This window comes from Ambystoma mexicanum, chromosome 7q (genome assembly GCF_040938575.1).
Source record: "Ambystoma mexicanum isolate Mex_15411 chromosome 7q, UKY_AmexF1_1, whole genome shotgun sequence".
Lineage (NCBI taxonomy): Eukaryota > Metazoa > Chordata > Amphibia > Caudata > Ambystomatidae > Ambystoma > Ambystoma mexicanum.
In genome coordinates this window covers 701,757,252-701,770,593 of record NC_090941.1, presented here as the reverse complement: position 1 = coordinate 701,770,593, position 13,342 = coordinate 701,757,252, and the positions used below count along the sequence as shown (strand labels likewise).

General features: G+C 44.0%; 1 protein-coding gene across 2 annotated transcripts in view; it reads right to left on the bottom strand.

Annotated features, from left to right (window-relative positions):
- MICU2 (mitochondrial calcium uptake 2) overlaps positions 1 to 9,809 on the bottom strand; it is a 1,758,017-nt gene extending 1,748,208 nt beyond the window's left edge. The window contains exon 1 of one of the 2 annotated variants that reach the window (XM_069640674.1): positions 9,557 to 9,809. In XM_069640674.1, the coding sequence (XP_069496775.1) occupies positions 9,557 to 9,766 (210 nt within the window). In that variant the 5' untranslated portion in view covers positions 9,767 to 9,809. The remainder of the gene's footprint in view (positions 1 to 9,556) is intronic. The other variant, XM_069640673.1, reaches the window with a different exon arrangement.
- Between the last annotated feature and the right edge of the window lie 3,533 nt (positions 9,810 to 13,342).

The window sequence follows — 13,342 nt, the reverse complement described above, 5'->3', positions numbered from 1 at the left end:
TCCACACCCTATGGGAGTGCCCACGGATACAAGACTTTTGGCAACAATGCTGTGATAGGCTATCAACAGTATTTGGCCGAGAAATACCGATGGACCCCAAACTCCTGATACTGGGAATAGAGGCGGATATAGAGCTATCCAGATTTGAAAAACTCACTACTACGAGTCTCGCAAAAAAGAAACATAGCCCAATTATGGGGCTCGCCCACACCGCCACAGTACGCCAAATGGGTAGCAGACGTGGACATGTGTGTTCCAATGGAGACAAGAGTATATACCATAAGAGGATGCCCAGAAAAAGCGGCCAAGATATGGCACAAATGGGAGGACAACTGAAGGCAAGCGAAGAACAGATAAAGAGACACTGAGCGCCGAACAGTGAACTGATATAAGCCCACGGAACGATCCTGAGAAACTCAAGACGTAGCAACTTCACAATATATGCAAACATAAATCAGATGCCAGGAAGAAATGTATACCTGTGATTTTAAATGTTTAAATGTATAAAGGGCTATGTGTAGTGACCAAGTGTCAACTACCCCCTTTTTTTGTTGTTGTTGTACTTGTCTATGTCCACAAAACAATAAAAAATGTTATACCAAAAAAAAAAAAAAAAAGAGTGACCTATGATATGTATGCATTTTCAAGGAACCAGAGGTGCCTTCCGTCAAAAAACTTTATGTTTTATGAAAGGGTCATGGAAAGGGGTAAAAAGGATGGCATCTGTGATGCCTACATTTTCCCCACAATATTAACTATTATGTGCATAAAATGTGACCAGTAATGGTATTATTCTACTAATAAGTAATGCCTGACGTTACATCCTTCTGTGCATGTTATTCAACTGTGCCCAAAAGTGAGTACCACAAACTACCACGCTTGCAATATCCATGGTTATTATTCAGGGTGCTATTGAACTCTTTTGTAATGAACTCACAAGTGCTCAAGAATCTCACCAGACCAGAGGAGAAGCAGTCATACAGAAACAAAGCAGGAAAATCTCTTATAAGATACAGAGTCCAACTTCCTTGGCAAGTAGGATTCATGGTAAGAAGCCGCGAATTGCGATTGCAATTGACCAAAGGTTTATGGGCCATAGTGTTAGACCACATTGACATCCCGGGTGACAGAATATGTAATTTAAATGCATAGTTTGCTGATGTGCAGTATGAAAATGCGCCTGTGGCCTATGCTCATTTCCATTTCACTGTGAAGGGCACACAGGCGCACCTGCAACATTGCTGAAATCAAGATGATTGCTGGACTAGATCTACAGAGAAGCCTGCAAGCCTTTCAAAACTCAGATCATTCTAGGCAGGCTGGAATTTTAAGGATTTTCTCTTTTTTTTGTGCACTTGGCACGTGTGGCCCGGGAAGCAACAGTCCAACCAGCCTGGTGGGCAATTGACCCTTTTCCCTTTTTCACAGTCCACCAGTGCCATCTCTATATATACATAACCCACCGCTTTTAATCCATCAATATCCATGCATCTGTATTTTGTGCTGTAACCATCTCTCCATGTCCGAGATTATTTTAGAAATGAGTTTGTGCGTTTTTGGTCCGCACTGAAGATGGGAAGCGAATAGCATATTTAGCCAACAGCAATACTTATCAGGTGTTGGGAAGTAGGTGCATTCGGTATTGTTGCAATAGGTGGCAGAGTCCCAAGGGTGAAATGATATACACGGATAGACAGAATTTCAGAAGTCGTAGTGGGTTAAAGATGGGACAGACCTTCAGAAGTCGTTGTAGTGGTGCAAGGTGGAAATGCCTGTTTTTATGGTGTGTATCCAATTTCTGTTTTTTTTTGTTTTAAGTGAGGAGATGGTTTGGATGTGTACAAGCGCGATACAGTTAGATTTCGTTGTGATGGAGTTGCTCGACTTTACTCTGAAGAAACACTGGCACCCGTTTGTAAAAACTCGACAGTAATGCAATCACCACTTAACCTGATCTGAACCGTATGGGCAGACAAATCTGCAACCCACCCCCACTGCTGCAGGATGCCCTCCCTTCCAGGCATCTCTAACAAACAATACATACGTGCCCAGGGCACACGACTGGTTCTGGTCATTAAAACATAGCAATGTGTGGTGTTCTCATTCCACAGGTCTCCTAGCAGCATGTGTTAAAGTAGCCAAAAGTGGGGGTCGGACAGGGCGCCTTGAGACAGTTAAAATGGAAGTAAATATTTTGTTATGTGGAAGAGTTGAAATGTTTAATTAGTTTCACTGCACCGCTTGCAATTGTAAGTCGAACACAACACTGTTCAATTTGTGGCATTTGTTCCTGAAAACGAAACCTTCCTTTGGCAGGCTGAGAACACACAATAAAGGGTCTCTTATTTGGCCTTGAATCACCCGTACTCAAAATTTGAAGGACGAAAAGGGTTGAACATCCACAAAGAATTTAAAAGATTCACTATAATGAAATCGAACATAAGAAAGTTCAATTTTTATTACTGAGATATGTTGTTCGAGACGGTTGCTCATCTTTACATAGAGGCAATGGAAAATCAGCAAGTAATGCAAGCATAGATTTAAATACGATTTATGCGACTAAAGTTGGCATGTGTGCTGTATGCTTGATGATTAACGATGTGCCGGATTAATGTTCAATTTGATGCATAGACTAGACATTGTACGTGTACATATTCTTAACATATGTATGTACTGTGTATATATTTTTTTTTAAATGGGGACTAAAATACATTTTTGCATTCCCAAATTTACATAGCTACGTCCTGAAGATGTGCGTTTGTCAGGGAGACAATCTGCCCGTGGGTGAGCTTTTCAACCACAATTGGACAATAGCCATCAACAACGCATTTGTAATATCAATATTCTCTGACAATCGTCAGGCACCAGTTTGTCCACATGCAGTGGCATTAATGCAAAGCAACATGCTTGCTTTCATGGTATCAATACCTGCGGATCGAAAAGTGTTGCATTTCAAAGTGAAAGGAGTCCTTTCTTCCCACTAACAGAACACCATGTTCATGGATCGAACGCTGAGATGGAACATAAGCACATTAGAATTAACCACACAGAGCACACAATGCAAATATAGGGATCAAGGCAACCAGCAATTTTTTTATGGAAGTTGACAATTCTAGAAATAAAGCATCAATCAAGTCAAATAACATTAACAAATGGCTGCCGCCATTTTGGAAGTAAACATGGCTGACAAATTCACCACACAGTAGAAAATCAGCCAAAGAGTGCAAAAAGAGGTGTGTTGTCGGAGGAGATGGGTGGCAATGAGAGGAAAAAGAATTTTTGCACTGTATGTGATCTGTGTGTTGATCTTTCTGGTTTTGTGTAAGGTAACATTGGGACGTAGGTGATGACAGGGTACGTTTGGCTACACTGTCCACGAACATCATGAGAATAGGTGGAGCATATTGTTTTGACTATTTATGTCAGCTTGAGGGGCGGGTGATCTAAATTACTGCTGCATGGGCACTTGAACTTAAGGTGATGGCTCAACTGCTCAGTTTAGCATAAGATGGCAGTACCCGACCCGTCGGTTTTGCATGTGTATATGTGAAAAAACGTAAGATAACATGTATTGGAATTTATTTATTTCTTTCGATCGATGTACACTCAATAAATACATGCCTGGTCGATTGGACCAATAGAATTTCTGAGGGAACTTCCTTTTAACATTTTTCCCATTATTATTGACAACTTATTCTTTAAATGTCATAGATCTGTACTGTTGCTTGTTTATGGATCGTCCCAAAGGCACTTAGTTAATGCCACATAGGTATGCTTGTTCAGCATCAGTTGGCTTGGGGCGCAAAACGTAGCTCCTGGTAACAGTTAGTGTCAAGCTAACCAGGCTCTTCTAGGTTACAAGCAGGAGCTAAATACCTCCCAGCTCCCCTCAATTTCGAAACCCTGCAATCGTGATTAATACTTGGTCAGGTATTATTCCAAAGGCTACGTTTTGAGGGCTTTGCAGAAATGGAGAATTGTCAGGGCATACCTAGCTGATACAGGGATGGAGTTCCAGAGGGAAGGTGTGTGACAAGAAAATGTTTGTGGGTCCGCTTTGCGAGCAAATTGTAATTCGAGGAGTATAGGCCACCAGTTATGTGGAGTTTAGCCGCCAAGTATGCTGGTGTGCTATTCGCGACTGCTTTATAGTTAATACATGCAGTCTTGAACAGTATCCTGGGCTGGAGAGGAAGACAGTGTTGTTTGCGTAGAATTAGAGTGATTCTGTCAAATTGCTGGCACCTGTAATGGAGGAATACTGTGGCATGGTAGACTCCTTTTAGGGGAGGCATGTGAGCAGCTAGCATTTGCAGTATCGATGTGTGAGATCACAAGGGCCTGCTCTAAGATCCGGAAGAGGTCGTCATTTCAGGAACCGAAAACCAAAAAGACCCAGAGTGTTAGCAATGGTGCCTAAACATGCATCTGGCAATATAGGTCCGCACAACATTTCAGTGGTTGTTGCTCCTGCAGGCCAAAAGGGTTACTAACCATTCAGCGCTTGTGGCTAATAGTGTCCACTCTTCAAACAAAATGAGATTCCTCCACAAATTGAGTCAGCAACACTCTAGTTATGGTCAAATTAAACTGCACGTAGGAGGAGCACTTTTTAAGAGGCCAATAACTTTGGAACTATTTGATGAAACCCCCCAAAAAACATCATCCAGGGCCGAGGGAGCCAAAGTGTAGGAGGTGTTTCAAATGTTCGATGTCCCAGGTAAACAAGTAATGATTGCTTTGCTAACAATAATTGACCAATTTCTGTTGCAACCATCACTTATTGTTAATACGGGTGAAAGATTCCTCACACGGCCTATAGAAAGGGAAGTTAGAAGGACAAGCAGTGGAGGAAACCGCCCATAAGGTTTCTACATTCTACATCACCTGCATGGTTACCCATATAACCTGCTCAGTTACTTGCGTGCAACACCACCACCCACTCTACATAGTACCCAGCCATATGCATATTTTTTAGTCAAGAAAATATATTATGTATTCATATCCAACTACATATATTCAGATTAGATGGGTAAACATACACATCTTCTCTGGACATGACCTTGTCTGCTATAACACATTACATGTTACCTTGCTTCCAGAGCAATGTTTGCCATTAGTGTATGAAGGAAGGATATATTTGCCTGTCAATAAAGGTCAAACGTGTCCAATACTATTTGAATTGATAAACTGGTATATCGGCTTGCTGGGGAATGTTTTTCTCTGTCAACTGGTGAAAATATCTTCTGTACACAAGTAAAAACAAAAACACTGAATAGGTCAAATCCCAGTCACTGAGAGGCATGCGTTTACAGGCAGCAAAATATATGCTGGCCAGTTTGCAGGAGGAAGGCCAAGTGAGAGAAAAACTATCATATATCTCATCTAACAAAGTATGCCATTCCCAATTTAAAGAACAGAGAAACTAAAACATCTGGTACTCTGTGCAAGAAGAGGGATTTAGCGGGCAGCCAAAATTAAAAAGCACAACACAAGTCATGAAGTGACACACGTGCTGCTAATAAATCAGCATTCGAAGTGTGGATGAGGCAGGCATATTAAAGTACTGCATTTATCCACCAATATAATGTCAGCTCGCAACACGCTATACCATACATTTTGGATCTGCCAGGTAGTGCCCTCTGCGTTGCATATGAGCCATAACCTAAAAAAGGATACGGTGGAACTGAGTGATGGGACCAAGCTGGTAAGATCTGGTTAAGTGGTTTTATCCATAAACATACATACAAAATCATAAAACATGATAGTAAACCATTGCTTTTATCCCTAAAGACGTGATTGTATGGCATACAGCTTAATTACAGAGATTGAACTTCATAGAGATAATGTCACGGTCAATCAATGACACGGTGTAAATCATCAAAACGTAGCTCTTCTTTTCAAGGCAGAATATAAAAAAACACCCAAATTGAAATGCACTGTTGACATCTTTGGCTGATAGTAACAATAAGAAGACAGGACTCCATGGCCCAAGCCCTTCACAAGATCCTAGAAAAAGGTCTGCGCAGCAGGACACCATGGCCCAAGCCCATCATAAAATCCTAGAAAAGGGTCTGCGCAGCAGGACACCATGGCCCAAGCCCTTCATAACATCCTAGAAAAGGGTCTGCACAGATTACATAGAAGAAAAAAGATCACTAAATTGGCCAAGGTTTCAGCAGCACCTCAGAGACAAGCAACATTAGTCGAAGACATGACAGCCCACCTGTTGGTTACTGCTTTAACATGTACAGCATTGAACCAAGCACGTGCCATTAATGTGCTGGTAATGCATCATAATAGTTGCCAATTTTGGTGGTAGTGTAATTTGCCAAAGATGGAAGGGAAGAATGTGCAATAGCGCCCAGCAAGAGTCCAAGCAAGTGATGGTTTTAGGAATGTGCTGTGATGTGACAAATGCCAACAGTGAATGACCACTTGCAGTTGTGGTGCAAAGTCACTTTCAGTGATGAATGGGACGCAGTGCTGGCAGCGTGATACTCGAGGTGGTGGGGGCAGGGAGTGCCCTCAAAAACAGCCGTATTGAATATCCACTGGAGACAGGCCATACAATTCGAAATTTCACATTTCCAATAACAGCCAAGTCATGCTACTGGTATTGTCAAAACACACAAAGTGCATCAGTCTTCACAGTTTCCACATTGTATATATAGTGTTATTTTACTGGCTGTACGCATATTTTTTAGTGGAAGCTCAATAAGTCCTGGGTAATGGGAAGTTCATGTTAGGAATCTAGAGCAGTACATCTTGGAAAGGGTGTGCTAATGATCAGTGTGCAAAATCACTTGCAAGGTTCGCAAACGAGTGCAGGAATGGCACAATTTGAGTATACCTCGAGGCCTATAAAACCCAAGCAAGGCGGGCAGAATCATTTGGTGCAGAGCTCTGGGGCCATTTGGGGTGCCAGACCTTGTGGCATCCCGATATCTCCCAGTGTTTCTAGAGACAGGTATGATGCAAGTTGAATCTTACTGTAGTGCTAACACACTACTACAGGTTGAGAATGTGAACTTATCATTTGACTGGTTACAGAGGTGTTAAATGGCTTGATGTCGTAAACGGGAGACTAGTCCTTGCCTTGGCTCATACACATTAAGCAAGAACTGAACGACATAGGATTGAGTGAGTTTTGGACTAACCCAGGCAGTACGAGTGGTAATTGTAAAGCGACCATTAAGGAAGCCTATAAAAAGGTGAAAATGGAGCAGGATACCCTTAGCAGGGTTAGCCAATCTCCCTCACTACTCCGATACTGGGGCTTGAAATGGTCTTCTGACTAGGAGTTATATCTTGATTTCATAAGCCCAAAGTTCACTAGAGCCGTGTATTGAAAGCTGCAATTTGGTACTATTCCACTTGCTAGTCTGTAACAAATGGATCGCAAGGGTTTCTGCAGCGTTTGTGTTCTGCAAAGACCAGCCAGAGAGATATTCACTTTTGTTTTGATAAGCCCCACTTACCTAGACCTCAAGAAACGTTTCCTAACACCTCTCCTGCAGGATAGGCAGGTCAGAACCACTTCAGAAGCCATGTCACTTTGCTGTTGTGCAGCAGAATCTTTGTTGTCTTCTGCACTTCTAAATATCTTTTGTGGGCATGGCAAAGAAGGCAGCGTAACCTAGCCACTTGATGGCTATAGTTTTTGCGCTGCATAGTGTTACTCAGAATCTGGTGTCTTGGCCACCCATTGCTGTGGATTATATCTTTGACTGTCGCTCAACCAAAGATTATCCTGTTTTAATGTTCTCACTGTGCATAAGCCTTTTTTGTGTGACCTCGAAATCTTCGCTTTGAAGACATTCACTTTATGATGCCACATTTACTTTAGGATGCCTTGATGTATTTATTGACATGTGTTATCTTAGTTTTAGCAATAATCAGATTTCTGAGACCTGATGTCATTTTATGAAGTTTTGATGGATCTTATAGTATGGGTTATTTTAAATTTGTGATTGATGCTATTGTGCTACTTTTATGATAAATTTGTATCGGAATAAAGATGCAATGAACGGACCAGTGTGCAAAATCTGCAGTTGCCATTAGATAGTGATAATTGACTCTCTGCAAGTAAGAAATGGCGTGCTATCTCTATGTATGGAATGGAGGTGGCGATTGACTACAAATCTGGCTAGCATCTTGCAACTTGACATTTTACACCCCCGACCCCCATAAAGAGGGGTTGGGGTTCAGTACTGAACACAGACAATGTGAACCATGCAGCAACACACTATCTACTAAGCTTTTAGAAGGCTCATACCTCCAGATAATTAGCAGCTCTTTGCAAATCTGAGTATTTACTTTATTCTTATTGTACATATAGTCATATAATGCCTATACAAAATTCATATAAAGCCAATATATCCCTAAAACCAATCATTCAAGAAGTTCATGAAGAATATGAATCCATTTCATAATAAACTGAATATGCCCTGAATCGGGGTGAAAGAGGGATTGAACAGGCCAAGGGAAGGTGAAATAGATACTCAGCCTCGTCTCCAGGTGAGAGAGAGGGTACACAGCCCAATGGGTTAATGCACAATCTGCATCGATCTATGCTTAACCTTCAGGGTGGGACCTCTAACCACCTTAAAAAGGGGTCCAGTTTGATCCCAGCACACAAACATACAACTTATCAAGCATGGCCATATGCTTCACTTAATTCGCCCAATTGTTCCCAGTTGGGAGAAACGGGACTGCTTTTTGTGAGGGGTGCAAAAGCATTATTTATAGAGGGCCTGCAGACACTTAAGATCAAGCATTGCCCCACTCACAACCCGCTTCTTCAAGCTGTCCTCCAGGCCCCACAAAATGTGGAGGCTGGCTCCACAATTATGCACTCATGGTAGGGAATGATGCACTCATGGTAGGGAATGATGCTGAGCTGCTTTTCCCCAAAGCCTGAGAGCAGTTTCCTGTGCAAAAGCACACAGTGTTGTTTATGCGTTGCTGATAGTGAGTGGTAATGCTTAGAGCTGTGTCTTTTCTCTTCTTGTTACTAGCATTGGACATAACCTTGCAGTTAAAGGGCACAAAATATATTATGCATTTTTAAGTGTATAAACTTGTATGTAAACCATAGATGCACTTTTAATCACATTTAGATAAATAGCTGCAGTGGGATAAACTGAAGCGTCCTCGAGAGTTCTGCTGTGCATGAAGCTAGCACGACTGTTTCTGTCAAGAGCTGGCAACTAGTGTAATAGTGCCTGCTTTCAGATTACTTTCACTAAGTGTGCTGCCGGTAGCGATTCGTGTTGGGTACTGTACAGTTCAGCGATACGACGGTTCATTGCAGTACCGTACGTATCTTGTTCCTTGATTATGTGCAGGGGAGGGGGCGGGGGTGGGGGGAGTTCTTTCTGTGACAGTGCTGTGAAGAACTGGTAGGAGAAGAGGGGGCGTGTACTCATGTACTGCTCGTGGACACACTTTAAAAGGGCGTGGTTATGTGCTGTGACATTATAATTTGGAGATGTTCCGTGAGGGTATAGAGCAGTGCTGTGAGGCAGAATATTGTAGGCTGTCAGTTGCTTACCTGCGCCCACACCGTACTCCTGTCCCCAAGACTCTCCCTGATCCGAGCTCTCCCTAAGCTGTACCAGGTCAGGCCAGCGCCCAGTAGGAGGCCGCCCACCAGGGGGGCCCTCTGCCCCAGGGAACTTTGGCCCCTGGTGGCCCTCATGCCAGCTTGTAGCACGCGGGCACAGCGGCCACCTAGCAGCACTCTCCAGCCCGCTGTTGCCATCTTCACGGAAGTGCCTGCCTGGGCTCTCGCGAGAAACAAAAAACGGCTTGTTCCTGATACCTCCGAGCCGGGACAGGGCCATCCCATTCTCGCATCCTGCCCCGCCTCTCAGCACCAACGACCGTGACTAGTAGGTAAAGGGTGAGAGACGTCCAAAAGTGCGAGGGGGCGTCAAGGCGCCAGAGAGGAAAACGTATGCCAGTATAAGCAGCCGTTTGTTCAGTCTCACTTTCATTTAGGATTTCTCTTTGTAACTTTTCATTTTTCTGAGCCACACCCAGCGTCACACCCCTGGTGGTGGCACTGTCTGAAGTGCAACCCGACCTCATTTATTTTTTTATTTTTGATAAACTCCCCCTTGTATCTGGCATCCATTTCAAACATGTCTTATTGAGGGCAGACCTCGCTTCGGGAAGCAACAAAGTGCTTACAATCAGGGGGAAGAACACATCAGAGAAAAGGCTCTAATGGCATAGCTCTCAACTCACCCGCTTTTGCCGGGTGTCGCCCGCCTTGCAAAGGGCTGACTCACCCGCCAAGCCTCCTGCACGCCCATTCATTCCAATGGGTATCTCACCCGCCAGAAACAAAATAGGGTGATTTCACCCGCCTTTGCAAAACAAATGGTTGAGAGCTATGTAATGGGAGGGTGAGGGTGTTCAATTGGCAGCAAGGGCTCTACAAGCAACCAGGGGAGGAGACAGTGGGGAGCAGATCACCAAGTGTCGGGAAGGGTGGGGAGTGCAGGGTGTGTGCACCTATGTGTTTGGGGGGAGCCATTCATTGAAGAGGAAGGTCTTGAGGTCTTTCCAGAACTGTACAAGCAATGGAGCAAGTCTGATGTTGATAGGGAGGAGGTAGATTGGGTAGTTTGTAGATCAGAGGTGGACGAGGCCCGGGCCGGTCCAGGCTCAAACAGTGGCTCCACCCCGAACCTCATTTTGGGCCGGTACCCCCAATGCCACAGGCTTGCTACGAGCCCCACCATGGGTGCCCACACGATCGGCAAGAATAAAATAAAAGTTTTTTTTTAAATCAGCTGATCCTACGGCCTGCCCACACACCACCCTCCGATCCATGACTTCCTGTCCTGCCCCCCAGACAACATGATTGGCTGGGGGCAGAACAGGGAGTCAATGGGTGCAGGAGGCTGGTGTGCAGCAGGCCCAACTCCCCACCCTATCTTCCTTGTTTTGGAATTTATTTATTTATTCCGGCGATGTGCAGGCTAAATGGAAATAAAATGACAAAATATGAAAAGAAAAAAAAACACGGCCCAGGTGCCTTGTTGGCACCCGAGCCAGTATCACATTTTTTTACCTTTTCATATTTGCCCATTTTTTTCCATTTTGCCTGTGCAGCGCTGGGAAAATGTAAAGAAATGGCCAAATATGAAAAAAAAGAAATCTGGCCCTGATGGCAGCTCGGGTGCTGACAAGGCACCAGGGGCGTGTTTATTTTTAAAAAACATTTTCTGGGGGAGAGAGGGGTTTCATGAGGTCAGCCCGTGGTGGGCTCCTAGGGCCAGGTCTGACCCCCAGACTCAGCCCTGGGCTCGGCCCTACCCATGCAATCCCTGGCTCCCCCAGCTCTACTGTAGATGAGGTGAAAAGTGACTGTGTTCGTTGGGAAGAGCAGGAAGTGGCAGGGTAGGTTTTCAAAAGAGCCAATGGTGATGACGGTCAGTTGGGTGCATGGCCAAGCTGCTTTGTGAATGATGGCGAGGCATCAGCTGATCTTGTTTGGATGGTTTTGTTGTAGAATTCTGTAGCCATTGCGGGCGAGGACATCTAGGATGTGAGTGGAGTATACACAGAATGAGGGGCTTAAGAATGCTAATGACCTAGCCCTAGTAGGCTTTGACTGGCCAGACAAAGGCGCTATTATTACCAGCCTCCATGTCACACTTGTGTCTGTGCCAGCCCAGTAATAAAAGATAAGACTTAAAAGAAACAGACCGTGGGAATGACCAGAGGGGCCTATAAAACCGTACTAGGAATTTACTTTAAGATCCCTTGATAATTGTCAGCCTGCAACAAACATAAAATAACACTTTTATTAGGATTTCATGGAGCCAGACCCTCATATTTTACACTTCGAAATAGCACACTTCTGCAATGTCATGGACGAGGATTCGTACCACGGAATATCCTGAAGCACCACCTCCTGTTATACACTTTCCCCTGTGCGCCTCACTCCACCAACACATCTGCCAGTTCTATATGAACAGTTGCACGATTTGCAAGGCAAGCTCTTGTACCTCCAGTGCCTTTCTTCCCAGTGACACACCTCCCTCTGCTCCCCCTGAAGAGCAATACCTCCCAGATTCATTCCCCATGCAACAACACCCACCTCCTCACCTTCTGCCAGTGCCAGACCTCCCAGGACCATTGCCTCATTTATGTTGTGACATAGGGGGCCCATGCATGACCACGTCCTACATCACAGATGGATGATATCTATTAAATGGGAACCTCATGCATGTTAAGGGATTCCCGGAACTAAATCAACTTGTCTATACTTGCCAACCCTACCAATTTAGGCAGTAGGCTACTGCTTTTTTGGCATTCCTACCACCTACAGATTTAGGTGTTTGATCCTACTGCTATTTTTAGATTATCAAGTTGATTTATGGTTCCACAGGCTGCTGCCCCAGAACCCAGCCCCAGGATACAGGGGCAGCAGCTTCAGAGCTGCAGAATAAAATAGTTATGTATTTATTTTGATTGATGACACCCTGTTCCTCAGTGCTATGCTGTAGTAAATATTAGAAATTGATTATTGTGTTTATTTTAGGATCCTGTCCCTCTGCCAGGCAAAAATTTGCTAAATGATAGTGAACAAGACACTTAGGTCTGGGGTGGCATGTGCAAAGAGTACCACATGTCCCAGTCTTGATATAACAATGTTTCTTTTATTATAGTGTTTTGCTTGAAGTTCATGCTCAGTTTACATTATTCACTTTAGTGATCATTATCACCTGTAAAGGTACAGATATTCCCCTTCTGTATTCTCCCATCCCCCAGACACAAGTGCCCATCACGTTTAACCAATTTCCCAGCACAATTTAATTTGCCTAACTGCTACTTTCAGTCATGTACATACTCCATATGCCTATCAATTGCCAACATCAACTCGTACTCCATGTGCCTGCTACACTCCCAACTAGGATCCCAATGTACCCCTTGCCCTCTCCATTTCCTCTTGAAGTTTCTAGTTCTTCTTTCTCACTCTCTCTTTGCTCCGGTCACCCCCCGCTTTGGCCAGTTTGTTTCTGCTTATGCTTCTCACATGCTTTCTCCCAATCTCTCATGCTCTTCCCCCCTTTGCCAAAACCTCTGCAATTTATTTCACATTTTTAGTCATGCTTAGAAGTTTGTGGATCAGGGTCAGCTAAAGATGTCTTACTGCTCCTGGGGGCCTATTTCAGCATGATGGTTGGAGGGTCCCCTCTCCTAGAGTGGAGAACAACAGTCAGAGGCACCTGTGGGATCCATATATCATCATGGAAACATAGAAATACAGTCATGGGGTTAATAGCCACAAATGATCATGAAATGGACAGCCAGCAGGGAG